The sequence below is a fragment of the Falco cherrug genome, chromosome 1, assembly GCF_023634085.1.
Source record: "Falco cherrug isolate bFalChe1 chromosome 1, bFalChe1.pri, whole genome shotgun sequence".
In the NCBI taxonomy this organism is placed as follows: domain Eukaryota; kingdom Metazoa; phylum Chordata; class Aves; order Falconiformes; family Falconidae; genus Falco; species Falco cherrug.
The window spans coordinates 5,061,727-5,083,100 of NC_073697.1; the positions used below are offsets into that span (position 1 = coordinate 5,061,727).

Genomic DNA, 21,374 nt, shown 5'->3' on the forward strand with positions numbered 1-21,374 from the left:
AGCGGGCAGTGGGCCAAATGCAGCCCCAGCCACACCGCGACACTTGGCTCCCTGCGCTCCATCCACCAGCGGCAGGGACCCCACTTCTGCCCAGCGCTCTGCACTCGGCTTCTTGCGTGCACGCAGGGCCAGCGATTCGCAAGCCTGATAGCCACCCCGTCACCTGCTGGGTGAGGTGACTGCACGTAACGCCAAGGTTACATAGGAGTCAAAAATGAAAAGAGGAGGGAAGAAAAGGCGGGGAGACGATGGGATTTGGTAAAAAGGCAAAAACAGATGCCACTTCAGTGCAGTCTGAGACCTCCCAAAGGACCCCTGCCCCTCGGCAGGCAGAGGGCGGCAGCGCCGGTACCCGCAGGACAAGAGCCAAACGGCACCGGGATGCGACGAGCTGCCCACGAACTGCCCGCCCGCCCGCCGCCACCGCTCCCGTCCCGCAGGCACCCCCCCGTCCCGCTGCCACCGCTCCCGTCCCGCCGCCGCCCGCTCCGTCCCGCAGCACCGGGGCGCCGGGCCCGGGCGCTTCCCCGGGGCGCAGCCCCACCGGGTGGGGACCCCCAGGCCGGCCGCGGGGTGAGGGGCGGCGGGGCGCTCATCCCCGCTCCGCGCGTACCGGGCCGGGGGATTTACACCCCCGTAATTGACACCGGCGGTGGGAGCTGGCGACGCGGGTGTCCGCCTTGGGTTGCCACAGAGCCGGGGACTCGGTTCCCGCGGGGGAGCCAGCAGGCGCTCACGGGGGACTTAACACCTAAAAAAAAATATTATATATATATATATATATATATATATAAGAAGCCTCCACCTGGCTTCCCTACGGGGGTGCAAGTGCGGCCGCGGCCGTGCCGGGGGATGCCCCTCGGGCTCCAGCCCTCGAGGGACGAGGCGGCGGCACAGGCGAGGTCCCCGCTGCCGCCCGGCCCCGCCGCCGCCCCGCGTCCCCCCGTCGCCGCCCCGGCTCGCCCCGGCCGGGCTGCCCGGACCGCGGGGGCCGCAACGCGGGAGCAGCCAGCGAGAAAATAAACAGCTTCCCTCGTGTAAAACGTTGCCTCGCAGGTGCCTGCAGCTGGCGGTTAACACAGGCTGTAAGAGGATCAACTCCATCTCCGCCAGTGGAGCAAAAGAGGAGGAAAAAAAATAAAAGCCCCCGCATTTGCTATTCAGAGTTTAGTTAATTTGGATGATAACGGTTAGTGTTTAATCCCATTGTACGAGAATGAATATACCGAAACCTACAAGGGTCCTGGAAGAATAATGCGGCCGGCAGCACCGCACGCAGGGGCGCCCGGGCGGGCAGCCGGCCCGGCCCGCCCCACCGCCCGGGGGAGACGCGCCCCGAGGCCGCCGCCGCCGTCGCCTCCTCCCGCAGAGCCGCTCCGCGCCACCGGCCGGCCCGGGGAGAGTGCGGGGCGGCTGCGGGCCGGCGGGGCGAGACCCGGCGCCGCGCCTTGCCCCCGGCCGCTTCTCCGGGGAGGCGAACGGGCGAGAGCGGCGGTGCCGCCCGCCCAGCACCCCGGGGGGAGACGGGGCGGGGGTGGCTGTCGCCGTGTGACCCACACCGGTAGGCGGGGGGCAAGCCGCGGGGCACGGGAGCAGCCGCGGGGGCTCCCGAGCGAGCACCTCCCCGGGCCGACGCGGCCGGAATAAACGCCGTTTCCACGGCACGGCCCGCGGCTCGGCCGCGCAGCACCAGACGCCGGGCGGTCCCCCCGCCCCGCCGGCCGCCCTCGGGTTTTCCCTCCCCCCGGGGGGCGGCGGAGCCCCGCGGCAGCGCCGGGGCCGGGCGGGGGGAGGCGGCCGGGCGGCCCCCCGGCCCGGGGCCGGCCCCGGAGGCGCACCGCCGACCGTGGAGAGAGCCCGGGGGGGCCCTTGCCCGCCGCCGCGCCGTCGGGGGGGGTGGGTGGGCGGCGGGCGGCGGCGGCGGGCGGCCCCCCCGGCGCGGCGGGGCGGCCCCGGCGGGGGCGGTGCGGGGCGGTGCGGAGCGGTGCGGGGCGGGCCGGGGGCTCGGTGCGCTCGCCAGGCGAGGAGCGCGGCTGCCCGGGCGGAGGGCCGCGGAGAGGAAAGCTAACAATGCTGTGAAAATATGTTTGCAGAAAATAGACAATTGTTGGATTAAACGTATTCAAGTATGAAATAATGCCTTTTTGTGTAAAAAACCTCAGCAATGTGAGCGTACAAAAGTTCCCCTGTGGCAGTTACTTGCTCCCTTTGTGAGCTTTGCGCTCCGGCGTCTCCACTTGGCGCGTTTAACTCGGAGCCCCCCTTTAAACGCGATTGTTTCTTTCTTTTTAATGACATTTACCGGATCAAAACATGCTGTTAATTCGATCAGAAAGCTTTACCCTCCTTAACAATGCCACAATAATTTCTCCTGAAGTTTGTTAAATTGACCAAAATTAGGCAAATGAATAGGGGGTCTGTCGGCGATCCCGCTCGCAGGTGACACCGAATAATGCACTCTCGGACCAGCTGCGATCCCCTCTTTATTTGCCCCTCTTTTCTTTGACCCGCATTATTAAAATTTAGGCCCAATGAAACTATTCATACTTTTCAATGGGACATTTTCCTATAGGATAATAGGCTACAAATTGAGCCTCTCCAAAGGAGAGGGGGGGAGCAGGGGGGGTAAAACAACAACGCACAGACGCGCACATCACACAAAAAAGGAGCGTCGTGTGCCAAAGGCTGGCGAGAGCCTCCCCGGGCCGGGGGGAAAAAAAAAAAAAAAAAAAAAAAAAAGAGGGGGGGGAAGAATATCGTGTGCCAGCCCCCCGGTCCCACACCTGCCGGGGTGTCCCCGGCGCATAAAGCGGTGTAAACAAAAAAAGCCTCGCTGCCATCTCTTATAAAGATGGACGTGTCACCAAGTCGTGTGAGAAAAGCCTGAGAACAAACGGGGCCACTCCGTCTCCAAGGGTTCTCCCTTGAACTGGGCGGAACAGCCTATTAAGGGCTTACTTAATTACTTTAATGACTCTGGACAGGCTTTAAAATGCAGTCAGCGCCGGGGCTAAGGGGAGGGGTGGGGGGGTGCCGGGGATTTGCAGGCAGGCGGCGGGGATGGGGCCGGTGGATGCGGCGAGCGGGGCGCAGGGCGCGGTACCGCGCCCTGCGCCCCGCTCGCCGCATCCACCGGCCCCATCCCCGCCGCTATTGTGGGGACCGTCACGTGTGTCCCCGAGGTCCACGTGGGGCGACACAGCTGGGCCGCCCCCGGCTGCGAGGGGGGGTGGGTGGGGGGGGAAGAAGTAGAAGAGAAGGAGAAAAAAACCCCACAACCCACCCACCAACCCCCTCATCCCTCTCTCGCCGCCTTCCACCCTGATCTTTAATGCATACATTCCCCCGGCGCCGCTCGCCCCTAATCCTATGGGATCAGCGGGCCCGTGGAGGCCCCCCGGGGTCCCCCCCAAGAAGTGATGGCTTTATAAGGGGCCCAGAGAGAGCGGGGATGCAGTGCCCACCATGGCCTCCAAGCTCAAGGAGCGGAGGGTGAGTCGCCGCCTGCCTTGCGCGCACGGCTCTTCGGAGCCTCACGGCGGACCCGGCTTTCTCACCGCCTTTCCCTTCGAAAAGCCCCCTCCTCCCCCCCAAAAAACCAACAACCAACCACACACCCTCCCTCCAAAACAAGCCTGCCCTACCGGGGCCGCCCGCGCAGACGGGGAGCCCCCGGGGTGGCGCGGAGGGGACCCGCCGCCGGAGCATCCCTCCCCGGGGCCGCGTCGCGCCTGGCGCGGGGTCGCGCCCGGCTGCCCTGGAGGGGTCGGGGCCGGGGAGCAGCTGCCCTGGGGAGGCCGGACCCGGCTGCTTTCCCCCCGCTAACGCGCCCCGTCTGTTTTGCAGAGGACGCCGGTGTCTCACAAAGTGATTGAGAAGCGGAGGAGGGACCGCATCAACCGCTGCCTCACCGAGCTGGGGAAGACGGTGCCCATGGCTTTGGCCAAACAGGTAGGCGCGGGGGGGGGGGGGGGGGGGGGGGGGGGGGCAGCCTCTGCTCCCTTCACCCCGATGCGGAGCGACGCCCCCCACACACACTTCGGGGGGCGGCCCGGTGGAGCGCAGGGGAGAGGTGACGCCCGTGTCCCCCGCCCGTTGCAGAGCTCGGGGAAACTGGAGAAAGCGGAGATCCTGGAGATGACGGTGCAGTACCTGCGGGCCCTACACTCGGCGGACTTCCCCCGCGGCCGGGAGAAGGGTAGGTGGGCGGGCGCGGGCCCCACGGCCCCCCGCCGGGACATCCGCGGCGTGGGGGCGGCCCCGGCCCCAGCCTGGCCCCCGAGGGGCTCAGCTCCACCGCCCCTTCCTTTCCAGCAGAGCTGCTCTCCGAGTTCGCCAACTACTTCCACTACGGCTACCACGAGTGCATGAAGAACCTGGTCCACTACCTGACGACGGTGGAGAGGATGGAGACCAAAGACACCAAGTACGCCCGCATCCTGGCCTTCCTCCAGTCCAAAGCGCGCTTCGTCACGGAGCCGCTCTTCACCTCCCTGGGCTCCCTCCCGGAGCCGGACTTTTCCTACCAGCTGCACCCCGGGCCCGAGTGCCCCGGGCACGGCCACAGCCCCGGCGACGCCGCCGTGCTCCAGCCGCCCTCGGGGGGGCCCTTTCCCTGGCACGGCGCCGGCCGCAGCCCCCCCCTGCCCTACCACCTCCCGAACGCCGCCGTGCCCCTCGCCAGCCCCGGCCAGCAGCGCAGCACCTTCCTCTCCTCCGTGCAGGGGCTGGACCGCCACTACCTCAACCTGCTCGGCCATTCCCACCCCAACGCCTTCGGGCTGCCCCCGGGCCAGCACCCGTCCATGCTATAGAGACTCGCCCCCGCCGGAAAGATCCTATTTATGACCGCGGACACTACGAGTTACGCCCGGGGAGGTTGCCGGGGGGAGGGCAGGGAGATGCGCGGGGGTCGCGGAGCGCTCGCCCCGGGGCCCGGCTCTGTCCCCGCCCGCCCCCTCGGGGGCCTGGGGCCGCCCCCGCCCGCTCCTCCTCCCGCCTCCGGGTGCGGCGCCTGTACGAGCGATCCCTTGGAATAAATGTTTATACCCGCCGCCCCTTCTTGTTTCCGGGAGCGAGCTGCCTCGGGCGGCCTGGGGGGGTCCCCAACCCACTCCCGAGCGAAACGTGGTCGGCGAGGCCCGGGGAGGCTGTTGCACGCACCGCCCGTTAGCCGTCGGAGGGGCGGGGGGGTGGGGTGGTCGGTGCCGCCGGGCCCCGAGGAGAGCCGTCGGAGGGGCGAGGGCCCGGGGATGCCTCCCACGCTCCTGGGGGGCCGCGTCCGAAAGGCACCGGCACCTCCCGCGTGTTTTGCCGGCGAATTTCCCCGCGGTGCAGCTTGCTCGGAGGAGGAGAAGGAGGAGGAGGAAGGCGCAGGACGGGGCGGAGAGGGGAGGCGGCCGCTGCGGAGGTGCGGAGCGCCGGGAATAACGCAAATCGAAGCAAATCCAAGCTCCTGAGAGCGGGTCCCTCAGGACCGGCTGCCGTGGCCGGCCTCCCTCCCGCCGTGCCTAACGGGGCCGTCTCGGTCCCACCGGAACCACGCGCCCCCGTGTACCCCCGCAGCCTCGGGCAGGGGGACCCCAACCCCCCCCAACCCCCCCCCCCCCCTCATCCGGCGTCCCGGGTGTACCCAGCGGGTCTGGAGCCGCCCAAGGGTAAATTAACTTATTCCAGTTGGGTGGGGAGGCTTTGAGGAGATTTGACCCGGGTTGTTTGCCCAGGTCACGGAATGGGCTGACCCACAATTTGTAAACCAGCCCCACGCTTTATCTGGAGACGGACAAAAAGATCTTCATTACAATGAGTAAAAAGTAGAATGTGTATCTTCCATTTAACCTGTAAATACAGGAAAAGCTGCTATTTCAGATTAGCTGGGAAAAGGTCACCCGGCGGGATAACGCGTGAGTCAGTCGGAGAAGGGAGAGAACCCCTCGTTTCCTCGGGACACCTTCAGGATGGTAAATCCATCGGGAATCCCTCCCTTGCTCAGCGTGCACAGCGCAATAAGGGATCAGCCAAACGCATTCACCAGCAGCAGAGTGGCCCCCGGTGCCTATTATGAAAGCCCATCTCCTACAACCGTTTTCACCCCCACCGGGTGCAGAATATGGAGAAAACGCGACACGATTTTTGTTGTTCTGTGAGCGTCAAGCTCCTGTGAACCCTTTTGGGCGCTGAAGCACTAATCATATAGCGTTTTCCTGGAAATATAAGTTATTAATATATTCAGCATTTCGGTCCCTGTTAACCAAATTAAACAAAACTTTCCTTTGCTAAGTAGATTTTCTCTCTGGGATTAGCAGAGGGCCACCACGGTCAAAACTGGGGTCATTTACATATAATTTTGCAAACTCGCACTGGTCCATGACAGTCTTTGTATCGCCAATGTTGTTGCTATTCTGGATTTTTTTCTTTCCCCTTTTCATTTTCATTTAGCTGTGGAGGATAAACCCCTCTGTGGCTTTACAATGACTTTAGGATAAAAGTCTCCCCCCTCCGCCCGTGCAGGGCTCTGAGCTTGCCCCCCAGCCCTGCAGACCCCAGCCTTCGCCCCCCAAATTATTTTGGCATCTGCTAAAAGCTGGCATTACTGCACAGCTCCCATGGCGCTCCGCAGGCTTCCTTCCCCCTACGTGGGTGCAGAGCGTGGCACATCCTCACAGGCACAGGGTTGCAGAGCTCCCTGGGGACAGGGATCCCCTGTGTTTTGACAGTGGTCCAACTCATTTGTGTTTATTTTATTTTACATTTCTGTGCCTGGAGGGCGGAGATTTTTAGCTGGTTTTCTCCTGGGCTTACTTTAGTTCTGCCATGAGCATCACCTGGCAGGTCTGGTGGGAGCAGGTAGGAGATGGATGTCACCTGTGCTGGGCCAGTTAAAAGCCGTATCTGGTTCCAGATGGGGTGCCTATCTGGGCTGTCTGTGTACATCTTGCTACACGGTAGTGCCATTTACTGCTGTCTGGCAGCAGCTAGCACAGGAACAAACACAGGGGTTTTGTTCCTGAAAATAAACTGCTTTAACTCCCAAAGCCCCCAAAATACTAGCTTCTCTGTTACACACCTGCTTGGCTAAAAATCTCAATGATTAATGACTTGCTGCTCAGAGGACTGTTCAGAACTCTTTTTTTTTTTTTTTTTCTTTTTTTTTTTTTCTTCTCCTGGTTTTGCACCAGCACCTGGGGGCTTTGGTGGCAGTGCCACGCTGTGGAGTTTCCAGCTTTGCAGACAGAGCCCATGCCACAGAGCACAGTCCCCGAGTACATGTCAACACAGCGATTTGGGGGGCAACTTATCAATCGGGTCACTCGCTGATGAGAAAAGAGTATTTTTATTTTACTTTGCATCAGTGACCTTGCTCACAACATCGGACCACAGTCACCACGTCTGTAGGGGCTGAGCCATGTGTTGGGAAGAAGCAGCTGGGGGCGGGAGAGGTTCCACTGCTGAAGCCTCTTAATCACAGATGTGTTCCAATAGCAATACGCATGATAGCTGGCTTCTTAGTGGTATGGCTACGATCCCTTTCCAATTGTACCAAAGATCCTGTAAGTCTTCCTGTCCCTCTGCTGCTGTTCCTCAGGGTCAAAGGTAGCCCAGGGTAGCCTGCACGATTTGACCAGGGTCATACCACAAGTGCTGAGGAGAGCAGAGGGTCTCAGGTGCCAGGGTTAATGACCACCCTGCCCAGCTCAGCTTCTTGCCCTGCTAACATGTGCTCAGAGAGTTAAATAGTGCCTAGAAGCCCAGATGGGTGTTCTACCTTCATAAAGTGACTCAAGCGTAACAGGAGACTTTCTGCTTGCCAGTGGCTCTTGGGAACAGCCTGCGTATCACTGCTGAAGCAGCTGCACGCTTGTCCAGCAACCCCTTCACAAAGGCAGTCTTTTGGAAGGAAACCCTCCAGCCAACAGTTTCATATTCGCTGAGATGCAGCACCTTATCTCACAGATTTGCCTCCTGCCTTGCATGAGTCCATCCCCTCTCATATCACCACGTTTATTTCTAGCAAACTTGCCCACAGATTGCGTAAAGGCTGTTTTAGGACAGTGTCATGGTTTAACCCTGGCCAGTGACTAAGCCCCGCGCACTCCCCCCTGGTGGGATGGGGGAGAGGGCTGGAAGAGTAAAAGTGAGGAAACTCAGGGTTGAAATACAGTTTAATGGGTAAGGCAAAAGCCGCGTGTGCCAGCAAAGCAAAGTGAGGAATTCACTCCCCACGTCCCAGGGCAGCCGGGCTCCGTCACACGTAACGGTGACTTGGGAAGACAAGCGCCATTATGCCGAATGTCCCCTCTTTCCTTCTTCTTCCCCCAGCTTATATATACTCAGCATGACATCATATGGTATGGAATATCCCTTTGGATAGTTTGGGTCCACTATCCTGGCCGTGTCCCCTCCCAGCTTCCCGTGCCCCCCCAGCCCTCTCGCTGGTGGGGCCTGAGAAACTGAGAAGTCCTTGACTGAATATAAACATCACCTTGCAACAGCTAAAAACATCAGTGTGCTATTAACATTGTTCTCACACCAAATCCAAAACACAGCACTGCACCAGCTACTGAGACGAAAATTAACTCTATCCCAGCTGAAACCAGGACAGAAAGGAACACTGGATTCTCTTGAAGAGAAAATGTGATTATGGAAGATGTACAAGAAAGGCATTTATACATATATATATATGTATATATATAAAAATAAGGTTACAGCTCTGATACCTACCCACATCCCATACTGCATGCAGAGTGGCATGTTAAAACAAACAGAACTCATTTTCAAAGGTAGGAGAGAGCAACGCTGAGAACAGTTGCATAAAATATCAAATGTGAGGAAAGAGGAGTAGTTTTGAAGAATCAAACTCAGAATATTAAATGCAGTTCAACTTAGATTGTTTTACATTCATCTTCAAGCTACAGCAATTGAAATGTGCCTTGTTTCATCATTAGTAATACAGTTAATTAGGCTGAAAAAAAATACTTTCGCTAACAAGAAATCTAAACTTCTGCAATATGCTCTGAAAAGTTTAAAGGCAATTTTTAATTACCTTAAGAATACAACATCTCAAAGCACATCTCTAGTTTACATGATGATTGCGTAATTTAAAAAAAAAGGCTTTTTTTTTTTTTTTTGGCTCTCTCTCTTTCCTCTTCCTCAACAGGGAATTTATGACAAGGTCTATGACTCAGTTGTTATGATTTTCGTGAACATTACGAAGGCAGTTTTACCCCTGCAGCGGGCTTAACCCGGAGCACGTAGAAGGATTTACACCAGCTCACTTTGTGGTCCTTTATGTAGAGAGTATCTCAAGTCTCCTGCTAGCTTTGTGGAAACTAGGCAGCTCCTGAACTCTGAGCTCATCTCTGTCTCTTGTGAATTCCAGCACCAAAATTACACTTTCAGTCCTGTGAAGGGTGCAGGCATTTGGAGTAGGGTGCAGTCCAACAGAAACCCTGAAGACCAGGATTATGGCAGAAAGCACTTTCGCTCTGATTCAATAGCCTGTGCCACCATCTCCCACCCCTCAGTTCCTAGCCTGAGGCTTAGACATTCTTCTAGGACGTTGGAGTCTTAGGGATGAAGTCTCTGAGGCTAAAAACTGGCTGTCCCTCTCCCTCTTTGCAAGTGCCTGCTCATAACCACTCTGTAACTTCTTAACACTTAAAGCAGCTTCTGTTGTCTATGAAGAAAACGCCATGCCCTGGTTCTCTGAAAGGAGAGATTAGATGGTAGCCCAGCTGGAGCTGCTTGGATCTCAGGGCATCAAGCTGAAGGATACAACCAACCTGGAGTCCTAAGCACGAAGCTGTGGCAGGGTTTCAGTTGCTTTCTTCATGCCAGGCAGGAGCGGGGACTATGGCTTTCACACCTCCATTCTCCACCTCTGGAGGTACATGTGGCCTGTGCACCATGTGTATACTACTCTTACTACATACATAGGAAGCCTATACAGGCCCTCTTCCATAGCACAGCTGGATTCAGTTTAGGTTTTCTTGGTATTTCCTAGTCTAGCTTGGTTGTTCTTTGCTTAAATGCGGCTTTGTTAGATAGATCTTCATAACTTCCCATACGTACTACAGGAGCGCCATCCTAGGGGACGGATTCACAGAGATTAGCCCTTAAAGGTCAGTCTTTTATGACTAGGATATAGGATCAGTCTTCTTTTCTTTTTTTCCAAAAAATAAAATGTCCTTTAACTTAGCCTAGGGCAACCTCATGGCTTGATACAGACAGGTATTTGATACACCTGTACAACCTTACTACAACAGATGATGCCACTATACCTGGGAGTAAAAGTTAGGGTACAGACTTTTTCTACCAAAGATGGTAGGACAGAAATAACTTACCCGTATGATCAAAACGACTGCTGGGTTTTCAGGACTGGGGTCTTGTTATCATGGTATTGTTATCTTGATACTGTTATCAGGAATAACAGAACCTGTGGAACAAAACCTGCATAGCCTCAGTTTCAAAAAGAGAAAAGTGTAACAGGGATCAATGGTGTTCACTGAGCACAGATTACAGAATTTCAAGAACCTCAGGAAACCCTGAGACAATATATATTACATATAACACAACTATCTATTGGAATGTTCTAAGGGAATCGCTATAACCTGAGCCTTGCATATTCTGCTAAAAAAATCCCTTTTTATCATAGGATGTAATAATAATTTTTTCTGTGCCACAAAATTTTTTCATACAGTGCCTTCTCCCCTCTTCAAAAATGAGAAAAAATATGTGTTGGAGTTTTATTACTGAAAGTGTTGTAAATTTTCTTTGATGTCTGGAGAAGGAGAGAAAGTAATTGGAAACAGAGCAAGAGCAAGAGTAGTACATCCTTTGCTTCATAATGCCAAAACCTGTAAGACAGCAAAGATCTATGAAAACCAGTAAAATGATGATTAAAGGTGCCACTGTTCACACCAGATTACAAATCATCATCTGCAGGAAAGCCAATATGTTAAAGCAAACAAGAGACTCCTACATGCTGTTACCTATGTACATATATTGTGGACCAAATCCTTCACTAGTGCAGGCGAGCAAAGCTTCCTGGAGCTCCCTGAAGATATAGCTGCTTCCATGAGGAGGTGACATGATGGACTTAGGTCAGCAGAGAGCTTCCCAAACAGGTAAGCGATACATATTTCAGTGGCTCCTCACACTCCTTTTATTAATTTGGCTATGCAGCCACATGCTTATAAAGATGTATGGGAAGTAAATAGCCTAACATGGTTCTAAGCACACAATTACTCTGATCATGAAAGTGAAGTCACGCGTACGTGTTTTGTAAAACAGCTACAGAACAGGTCCTACTGCTTCTGGTACTCCGTGCATAAAATATTCCTCCAAGAAAAAAACAAACACAAGGTGCAACAATCTACACTTAAATGAAAGGCCAACCTCCATCTGTGTGCCTCTGCAGGAGCTAATCCAACCCTATGAATCAAAGGATCTCTCCATGGTCATCTCCTTTCCAGGTTCCAAGCAGCGCTGTTCTTCGCTGAATATTTTGTCTTCCCAAAGCTATTTGCAACCCTCCATGCTGCACCTTTGTCTCTCCTTTTCAGAAAAGCAATCTTCTCAGTAGCATCAACTTAGTCTGTTGGACGTTGCATGCAGTGAGCATCTGTGTTACATTCAGCTTTGCCTTATGCTCTTAGAAGGAGCTTCTACCACCCCTTCACAAAGCACCTTACAGGACTGAGTATGGCAAGTGATGAGTAGGAAAAGGCATGCATCCCTACCAGAAGTACAAGACATAGCTAGAAGGATAGGCAACTGGGAGAACATAAATGCTTTTGTTCTAGTCATGGGAATACTTTATGTTAATTTATAGCAGGTTTGCAAAGGGATGGTTTTTTGGCTGTGTTTCACTGGCTTTTTTATGAGCTTCTTCCAAAACGGATTTGTAATCAATTTGCCTTTTTAGATTAGGATCACATTTAGAGGGAGAATGATAAAATTCATCCTCTTCTAGCAGGATGTCACGGGGATTTGGGGACTGGAGTTCTGGAACCGAGAGGTGACCCCTGCTGCCAGCATCCAGCTACCTAAAGGCCTTTCAAAGATTCCTCTAGGCACTGTAACTGCAAACAGAAAAAAAATCAAGGCGGCAAGTTATTTCAGGAAAATGGCAACCATTTAGTAGAGCACAAAACCACTTTGAGCATCTCATCACAGCTGGCCAGGGTGCAAGGTGAGGACATAGTGTGCTTTACAGTCTGTAGGTCCACAAACGCACAGGCAGGATGCTGGCAAGTTTCATTCCTCACCAGACCAAAACCCCAAGGATGGGATGGGTCCAATGGCATTTTTTCATTCGTGTACTTGGAAAAATTATTTTGTCATAAGGCAGCATCATACCATAAAAGAAAAATCTTTCCAGTGGTCTGACAACAGAAGGACATACTGAAATACGTAAGTATGGGACTTTAACCGTTGGATGTCTCAAAGGTAGAGGTCTAAGCATGAATTAATCATTCTAAGAAGCAATCTTTCTAGTCAAGAGGGACAAACAGGCATCTCCAGAGACTGATTATAGTTTCCCCCTTAAAAATGAGCTGATTTTCCTTGGAATATATACCTTTCCCCTTTTGAAACAGGAGGGAATGCAGGATCAATAGGTCAGATTCAGATATACAAGTAGGGGAAAATTCAGGGCAGCCTGGCAAGCAGCTTAATTTATCTGCTCAGATATTTCAGAGGGGCGACACAACTCCATGCTAAAACATCACAATTAATTAAAAGAAGTTCAGCCTTCAGTGGCTCAGCCAAATAAAAACTTCTTCCATCTCACCTGCAAGACCTGTTGCTCTTTTTTTTTACAAAAAGTCCCATTTTTTGTGTCCCTGTGATGCAGACTGACGGTGTAGCAAGTCCAGCCACTGAACTGAAACAGCTGTTGAATGTTTAAGGGTCCCAGCAGCCGGTTATCCCAACTGACAGGTATTTTTAAGGTACTAGTTGCATGTACTGCTGGAACAGGTGGAAAGAATTTTGGGTGGGGAAGAACGGGTTTTCACTACTTCCCTCCAGCAAGCACCGTTTCAGACAAACCTGTTAGCCATCCGCTGAAAGCCAGTGCCCTTTCTCCCTAGCCTGGTTGTCAAAATGTCAAGCTCAGAAGCTTGAGCCCCTCCACGGCACTGGTTTAGCTCCGAGATGCCTGCATAAGGGCAGCCGCGTTATTTCCCTGCCACCTTTGCCAACACGAAGCAAAGGGCTTCAGGAACTCCATGTATAAAACTTCTACATAAAAAAATCAGAAATCGATATTCTTAAATTCATGCATACCAGGGGAGAATTTTGCTATTGATTTCAATGGAAATCAGTTCTCCTCTCGCCCCCTCTCTTCTCTTCATTACAGTCACTGAAATTGTACCAGCTCTGGCTGATAACATAAGCAAACAGAATTATGCTGCGTTCTCATGAATGTACTAAGGAACTGGCATTTCATCACAAATAGACACATTATAGGATAGACAGCATTTAATCCCTTTTTCAGAAAAAGAATTAGTTGGGTTTTTTTTAGGATTCATCATCAGCCAGTTTTGCTGCTGAAGCTTGTGCTTCATGCATTTTAAAAAGAAAGCTTATCTTTACCCAGGTGCTACTTCGCTGCTGAAACCCCCTACTCATCCAGTTTCGTTACATTTCTGGAACAGCGCACCATGTTTCACGACCACCATTTTTTTCCCACTGAAGTAAATTACATTTGCCCATAGCCTGGCCACCAGGATGTCAGGATCACAGCCGAGCTTTTTCATGATGTTGTTATCAGCTCCTTTTCAGAGCGGACAGTGCTTGGCAATGGGAAAACGTGCACAGCTCAACGAGTAGCCAAATGTCACATGAACTCCTGAAAACTGAATGTGTCGTCCTCCTTTGTAATTAAAGTTTCTCAAGATTGCAGAGTTCCCATGCTGTTTCAGACTGGATGTCAAATCTTCCTGCAATACACCAAAAGACAAAATGTAATGGCACTAAAATGAACAGTGAGAGATAATGACTATTTTGAAGAAAAATAGGAAGTTATTCTAATTATTAGCCAAATAACTGGGGTACTTAATTGGTGAACTCCTAGCAAAGTCATTGGTGCCTTCAGAAATTTTTCTAAGGATGATAGTTTTGTGCTGACAGACATCAGACTGCTGAAATGATGCTTGCTTGGATAGAAAATACTCTGAATGAGAGATAGTGAGTGGATCTCCAGGGATATCACCACTCAGCAAGTTTCTACCTTATTTTTTTTTTTATTCTTTCTGAGGCCATATGTCTTACTACTTCAACAGAAGATACATGATCTCCTGTGTGAGACACCAAGAATTGATTTCCTCTAAATCTTCAAAGTCCTCTTTTATTGCTGGGTAGTGTTTATTCAGTAAGCTTTTCATACCCCTGAACAGCTTGAAGCAGGGAAGGAAACCGATGCAAAAAGTTATAAACAAGACTCTGCCTGTTATGCTGATACCATTTCTCCTTGCGATTTGTCTCCTGGTGCCTTCAGCTGCCTCTACGGATTTGATGTATCATGATGTCACAATTTCTATGTGGTCCCAATGACATGCTCCAGGATCCGCTGCAGTCTTGGAAGTTTTCCAGGAGATGAGATTACCCAGGTTACAAAGAGTGGTATGGATTTTGACAGCTACTCAGTTGTTAGTCTAGAAACAGGGAGTAGGACCCTACTGACAGAGGAGCACGAGTCAAGATTAAACACCACATTACTGCCAGCTTGCAGTCCGAAATTCCCCTCTTGTTTCTCATTCCTTCTTGTTTCTGCTATTCTTCAGACCATAATGTAGCTATTACTTCATATTATGGAGTCGATTGCATAGTTTCTGCACCATTTTACACTATATCCAACTAATCACAGCTAGAATTTATGCCAGTGGAAGGAGTAACGCAGTTCACAGTGCTGACCCTGCGAGGGTTTGCACAGCTCGGCCTTGTGCACTTGGCTTGCTTTACTTTACTGAGGGCTGCTTCTCTCCGATTTCAGAGGAACCAGATTTCAGTGGAAAACCAGGCCAAGGTAAAATGGTATCCCTGGGATTTCAGAGGAACGGACAAGTTAGGAAAAAAAAAAAAAAAGTGGTCATAATGGTGCATTCTTCCCACCTAACAAGGACAATATCCCTGAAAATGGTCAGGACCGAGATCAGTGGCCACAAAACTGTCACTTGCATGCTTGGAAGTAGGACCTCAGCTGCAGCCCTGAGCTTTCCTACCAAATTTTAACCCAGAGGGATCATAGTCAGTCCTACCCCGGTGGAAGACAAGCTGCTCTACAGGACAAAGAGAGGTAGCATTGCAGCGGCAAGACACCTATTTTTCTATACTTCTGTACCTGCTCAGGGTTATCTTCCACCTACAACTTTTTGGACCTGTTTATTTTCCTTCTGTTTCCGTGCATCTTTCCCCTCTTTAGCCTCAGATCCCAGCCTGAACTGAGGTGTCCATCGAAGAGACTAGGCAGCCCTTTTCTGAAAGAGAAACACAACAGGTTTGTTCCTCCCTCTCTTTCAATGACATGACGTCTCTCCTTAACGAACGCCCCAGAGCCCAGGTAAGTGAGAAACATTCCTCGCTGTAATACCAGCCGGTACAATTTCAGGCTGGTTTTGCTCTTAAAAAGTAACCAGAAGTACGGCATTGCTGGGCAGCGCTGTTTAAGTACAGCAGACCAGATGCTGCCCCGATGTGTAACCTCTGCCAGCCCAAGTGAATGGAGGAGCCGGCAACTTTGTACATCCCTCTGAAGGGCAAGATGCCCAGATAGAATGAGTACGAGGATGCATCTTTCGGGAGCCTCTCTAGCCCGTTGGGCACGGCTCAGGAAGGCGGCTCAGGCTGTATGAGAAGAGTATTTACCTTGCTGCCCAAAAAAACCCGAGCAGCCCAGGGCATAAAGCATCCCAGCCATGGCAGGCTGTCAGGGCTGTACTGCCTTAGTCTTGCAAATCCCTCTGATGGTAATAAGGGTTGCGTGACCGAGACACTGACTTTGATTTCATATTTTAATCGCAAAGTGTGAAACATGGAGCCTGTCGGCAGCTGGCAGCCTTGCCTGCCTTTCCACCCACCCACATCCCACAGGAGCAGGGCTTCAGAGGGCAGCAGCATGCTGGAGTGTCTTCTGTCCACCACGAAGCAGAGCGTAAAGCATCTTTTAAAAAGACGAAGCATCTCCAGGTGGTTAAGGGCACGGGGCTACGGCGAACGTCTGTGGTGGGCATGACTGCAGGCCGGCCGGGTTAAAAGGGAGGCTGCCCAAATTCATCCAAGACCTGCAAATCTTGAAACACGTAAATCCTACATGCGTCAGATAAAGAAGCCAGAAAGAAAGGTGCCCCCTAATGAGTTTTTTTTGCGCTTGGGTGAGCGAAAGGGCTGCTTCAGGAGGCTAATAACTGAAAACCTTCCAGGCTTTTGTCCGGAGAAATGGCAGGCACTTTCCATCACTTTGAAAAAAAAGAAGGCCTTTCGGAGTCTTCACGAGAGATGTGGATTTTAAGGGCGACCTTAGGTCATACAGAACTAATCAAGCGAAAACAATAAGAAAATTAGACTGACAGTCAGCAAGTATCTGAGGACTTTATCAAAAAGAATTAGGAATGGACAAATTCACTGGGAGCAAAGGATCAGATCTGCAAGGTGGCATTGTGTGGCGGGATTAAATTATTTATTCATTGTTAATTTATTTATTTATGTATGTGCAAATGACCTAGCTGCTGCAGGTGCTGAGGAGTTTCTGAAAAGGCCCAGTTTTAGAGCCAAGGCTAGAATATTGGTCCATTTAACTCATTCTTTTCCTTAAGGCGATCAAACAGTGACTTTTATCTAGGAGATAGAGGAGAAAAACCATATGTGTACTGGGAATGATGCGGGGTCTGAGCAGCACTAAGTACCCAAGTATTCCAGTCTCATTCAAGAATGCTGTGCAGTTTAATGTCCAGCAAATTAGCAAATGAATGCTTATGTCAATATGTGAAAAATCCCTAGTTGGTTTAAACAGATAAAAAGCCTCTTGGGAAATGGCAGAAAATGCAGGCTTTCTCTCCCCGTCTTTTTTAAAGAAAGAAAAAGAAACAGTACTTATTAAGTTTTCCCCAAACTTACAAAAAGTTGCAGAAAACAACAACAGTCTACGTGGATGCTGGCTCTTATATACGCATGAAATATTTCCAGTGCTGTTACTGCAAAAATACAAGAAGCTTTTCCTAGGCCCTCTTTGAATCACATACTTGCTATTCAGAAGAAAACAGTTAAAATCTGGGACAGCTACAGAGCCTGTTAGATGCCATCCCACTACCCCTCTCTTAAAGGTACAGGAGGTCAAATGCCCTGGAGAAGGTCCATCTCTACGTTTTGCCCCGATTTGTAAAATCAATCCTGAGGATGAAGTCCACAAACACCTCTTGTTTTCCCTTCTCCAAATTTAACCATTAAGAGGAAAGGGTAAAAATTGTCATCTCATGTCTCCCTTGACCCAGCAGAGCAAAGCCACAGTGGGGACTCTGTGTACGACATGACCCTGGGGAAAAAAGGAACATGAGATCCCAGCATGGGGGTCGGAGGCAAGAAGTCACACATATCGAAAATGACAGCGTCACGTCAGTTAATGCCATGTGATAAGGGACTCCCGCTGGGTTTTACGTCCTTCTGCAGAGATACACTTGAAGGTTGGCTGGTAAGGAAGGTTTTTCACTAAATCCAAAAAGGAGTTGTAGCTCTTTAGGCAAGACAGACCATAATGGATTATCTTTCTTCAGGACAAGTATCAGTAAAACTGCCCCACGAGACACATCCTGAAAACAGACAGGCAGGTTTCTGCAGAATGGCATCTCACAGACTTCTGCTTTACACATGGTATTTCCCTCCTCTTGGCCATTCTTAGGCCCTCTTCCCCAAACCAGCTTTCTTTATGTCGTTTTGGAGTAAGGGCTACTAAAGAGAAAAATAGAGGGCACTTAAAAGAACAAACGTATTTAATAATACTAAATTTAAAACACTACCTCAGATTAAAAGTTCAACGAGCAAACTTCCCAGGCCACGTAAGAAGGTCATGTAGGAAGTCTGCTTCCTCCCTGAAGCCAAGAAGTCCTCCTTTCTCCCTTGAATGTTAACGTGTGAGGATGACTTTGGTCAATACGAATGCCAGCGTGTCACCAATATGCTACCGCTTACCTCCTGCTGCCCACTGAGAGCTGTGACACACGGTAACCGAGGAGCCTGCGGAGCCTCTGTCTTACTCCACGGGCTGTCGGGGTACCTTTTAAAATAGCAGGAGCCAAAAGCAGAGTTACACAGCACTGAGAGCTCAGTCATCTCAGGAAGAAGTGGCACAGGCCTTTTCTTGCTTGTCGTTTCCGATGGGTGGACTCCCAGCTCATGAGAGAAATACTTACTATCCGCATGCAAGGGCTTGATCTAGTACTTACTATGCCTGAATTGCACGTGCTCAGGAGTACTCAGCTCACTGTCGTGGTTGAACCCCAGCCAGCAACTAACATGCACTGCTGCTCGCTCACTCCCCCCCGGTGGGACGGAGAGGGGGTCGAAAGAGTAAAAGTGAGGAAACTGGTGGGTTGGGGTAATGACAGGTTAATGCGTAAAGCAAAAGCCGCGTGTGCCAGCAAAGCAAAGCGAGGAATTCACTCCCCACGTCCCCCGGGCAGGGGCTCAGCCATCCCCAGGGCAGCCGGGCCCCGTCACACGTAACGGTGACTTGGGAGGACAAACGCCGTCACTGCGAACGTCCCCCCCTTCCTTCTCCTGCCCCCAGGTGTATCTGCTGAGCATCGGCTGCCCCTTGGGCCAGCTGTGTCCAGCTGTGCTGGCTGTGCCCCCCCAGCTCCTTGTGCCCCCCCCTGCTCGCTGGTGGGGGGTGAGGGGCAGAAACGGCCTCGGCTCGGGGTAAGCGCTGATCAGCGATAAGGGGAACATCCCTGTGTTACCAGCTCTGTTTCCAGAACAAACCCATACTAGCTACTATGACAAAAATTAACTCTATCCCAGCCAAAATCAACACATTCGCCTTGTATGTTGTCTCTGACCTCAGCTACATTGACCATGTTTCTTACCTGTATCTCATAGGAAAACTTCACTACTATCTGCCTACTTCTGCTGTCGAAGTTATTAGATAAAATATTAGTATTTCCAATAGTATTACCAATATTGAAAGAAGAATACTTTCAATATTATGGTCTCTCACCTATCTCCCCACCTATTAATTTTAAGATTTCTCTGCTATTTCCTACTTTTTTCACCTTCATTGTTGGCTTCCAAAATTGCGCGGAATTAAAATTCCTTTTTTGCTGCTAATTAAGATGTTTTGATTAACATCTCCCTGATGCTTTACACAGAACAGTCAAACTGGCTGTGAGTCCTTCTTCTGTTGGGGGAACAGGCTGGCGACCTACGTAAGTGAAAAGAGCTGCCTCAAGGCAGCATGGAAATACGGCCTTGAGCTCTGCAGGCAGGGCTCAGCGCAGGACCAGAGTGGGGACAGGGGTAAAAGGCAGCCTGAACTGTCCCAGCACCCATCAGGACACTGCCAAGGGATGCCCAGGAGACCTTCCCCTTTGCTCTATGCATCTGCACTTGCCCTCTGAATGCACAGCAGCCGTTCACTAGTGTTTTCTGGCATCTGGTAGCCCAGACTGCTTCATGAAGTGGCAGTGCAGAGGGTTACACAGACACTAGATTGCTAGGTCTAAGAAATTAAATACGGGCTAACTAGAACAGGGAAACCTTGCTGGAGCTTTGCACAGCTAAGTGGGCTAAAAGCTGAATTGACACAAGCTCAGCCCAACAGAAGATTCTTCCAGGAACTTCAAGAATCTGAAGCTGAGCCTTGAACGGGATCCCATCAACTAATGCCCTTGCTGTCATTACCTACCTACCAAGTCCTATTGGATACCGTTGCTAACTACAGGATATAAAATTACTAGAGCTTTCCATAGCCTTTCATGCAGAGTACGAGACTGAGCTGAAAGAATAGATCTCGTATTTCTTACTGCTATTAAATTCCAGCTTCTTTAACATTTTGTGTTTCTTTCAGCGTCTTGTAGTTAAAAAAACTCTTTCACTTCAGAGACAAGTATGTGGACAAGTATGTAGGATGCAAAGCTGAGCCAGAAGGGCTGTGCTCTAGTCACACCTTTGCCACGGCACTTAAGGACACGTGCAGGCAGTTTCCACCTCTGTTTTCATGTAAGTCAGAGACCAGAGCACCTATTGCTTTCGGATTTAAGATGTATCACAGCTTATTATTAATAATCTCCCTTATTAGCTTTCTTAATTCTAATACTGCCATTGGCTTAAGATTTGGATCCACAGAGCCATTCTGCCTAGAGCTTCCCAGCACCCCCCAGCTCAGGCAATCAAGCCGTTAAAATCCCTTGCATTTTTACGACACAGGAGGTAAAGGATGATACCAGGGGTTTTCCCAGCTAGATTTCACACCAGCCTTCAAGGAGGCAGTGGAAGTCATACACGGGGATACTTGTTTGTAAGTAAAGTTAATTAAACATCCACAGATATTAGAAATATATCAGAAAAGGAAAATTAGAAGAGGAAGGCAGAACGGCAGCCAGGCAGTAGCATGAGAAAACGAGACTGTTCTCTGAGCCAGGGGGAGGCAGTTCAAGTACGCTCCAGGGAAGTCCTGTCACCAAGTTCAAGGTGCAGCAGCTATAGCGTAGTTGTTACAGACTTCTGGGACGTTTGCATTTTACAAATAACAGCCTTCACCACGCAAGTAGGTGTCAAGTCACCGTGAAATTAGTGTGCTATTTCTCTATACAGCTAACTGCATGGATGTTTACACCTCCTGCAGGGAGAAAAAAAAATATCGGCAATTAAAAGGTAGACTAAATGATAAGTGTGACAAAACAGAAAACGACGCCACCTTGCAAATGAAAGTTTTGTCTTTTTGACAAAAGACTTTTCCAAACAGATCCACAGATTTTACCGAAACACAAAGATTTCTTCTTAATATGAAGCAAAGTCTGTTTAAATGGATACTAACTGTTGTTAGAACAGTTTTCAGCATAAAGGCTAAAGTTAAAGGGGGACAAAAATGCAGACCATAAAAAGACGTGCACAAGCAGAACAATGGTAAGAAAGACGTTATTAAAAAATTCCTGTCAAACCTGAACAGATAGTTTGCGCTAATAAATACTTCAGTAACTGACCCAAAGAACCCCCCATCGAGTGCAGGAGGTTTGGCTTGGCTGATCAGACACTAAGCAAGGCAAACACCAAGGTGGCCACTGCAATGCAAATCTGCTCTTTGGGGTCTGGTCCATAATAACGGTTGCTACTACACAAGTGTTTTCAAATACACTTTATATTTTCCCTGCCACTCAAAA

At 51.0% G+C, this 21,374-nt stretch overlaps 1 protein-coding gene across 2 annotated transcripts; it reads left to right on the forward strand.

Moving 5' to 3' along the window:
• Positions 1-3,465: 3,465 nt before the first annotated feature.
• On the forward strand, positions 3,466-4,991 carry HELT (helt bHLH transcription factor). 2 transcript variants are annotated; one of them, XM_055700954.1, is made up of 4 exons: positions 3,466-3,492; positions 3,847-3,951; positions 4,102-4,198; positions 4,315-4,991. In XM_055700954.1, exons 1-4 carry the CDS (start codon positions 3,466-3,468, stop codon positions 4,812-4,814), a joined length of 729 nt encoding a protein of 242 aa, XP_055556929.1. In that variant the 3' UTR covers positions 4,815-4,991. The 2 variants fall into 2 exon arrangements, with proteins under 2 accessions (XP_055556929.1, XP_055556930.1); XM_055700955.1 differs by having other exon boundaries at positions 4,318-4,991.
• The last annotated feature ends 16,383 nt before the right edge of the window (positions 4,992-21,374 follow it).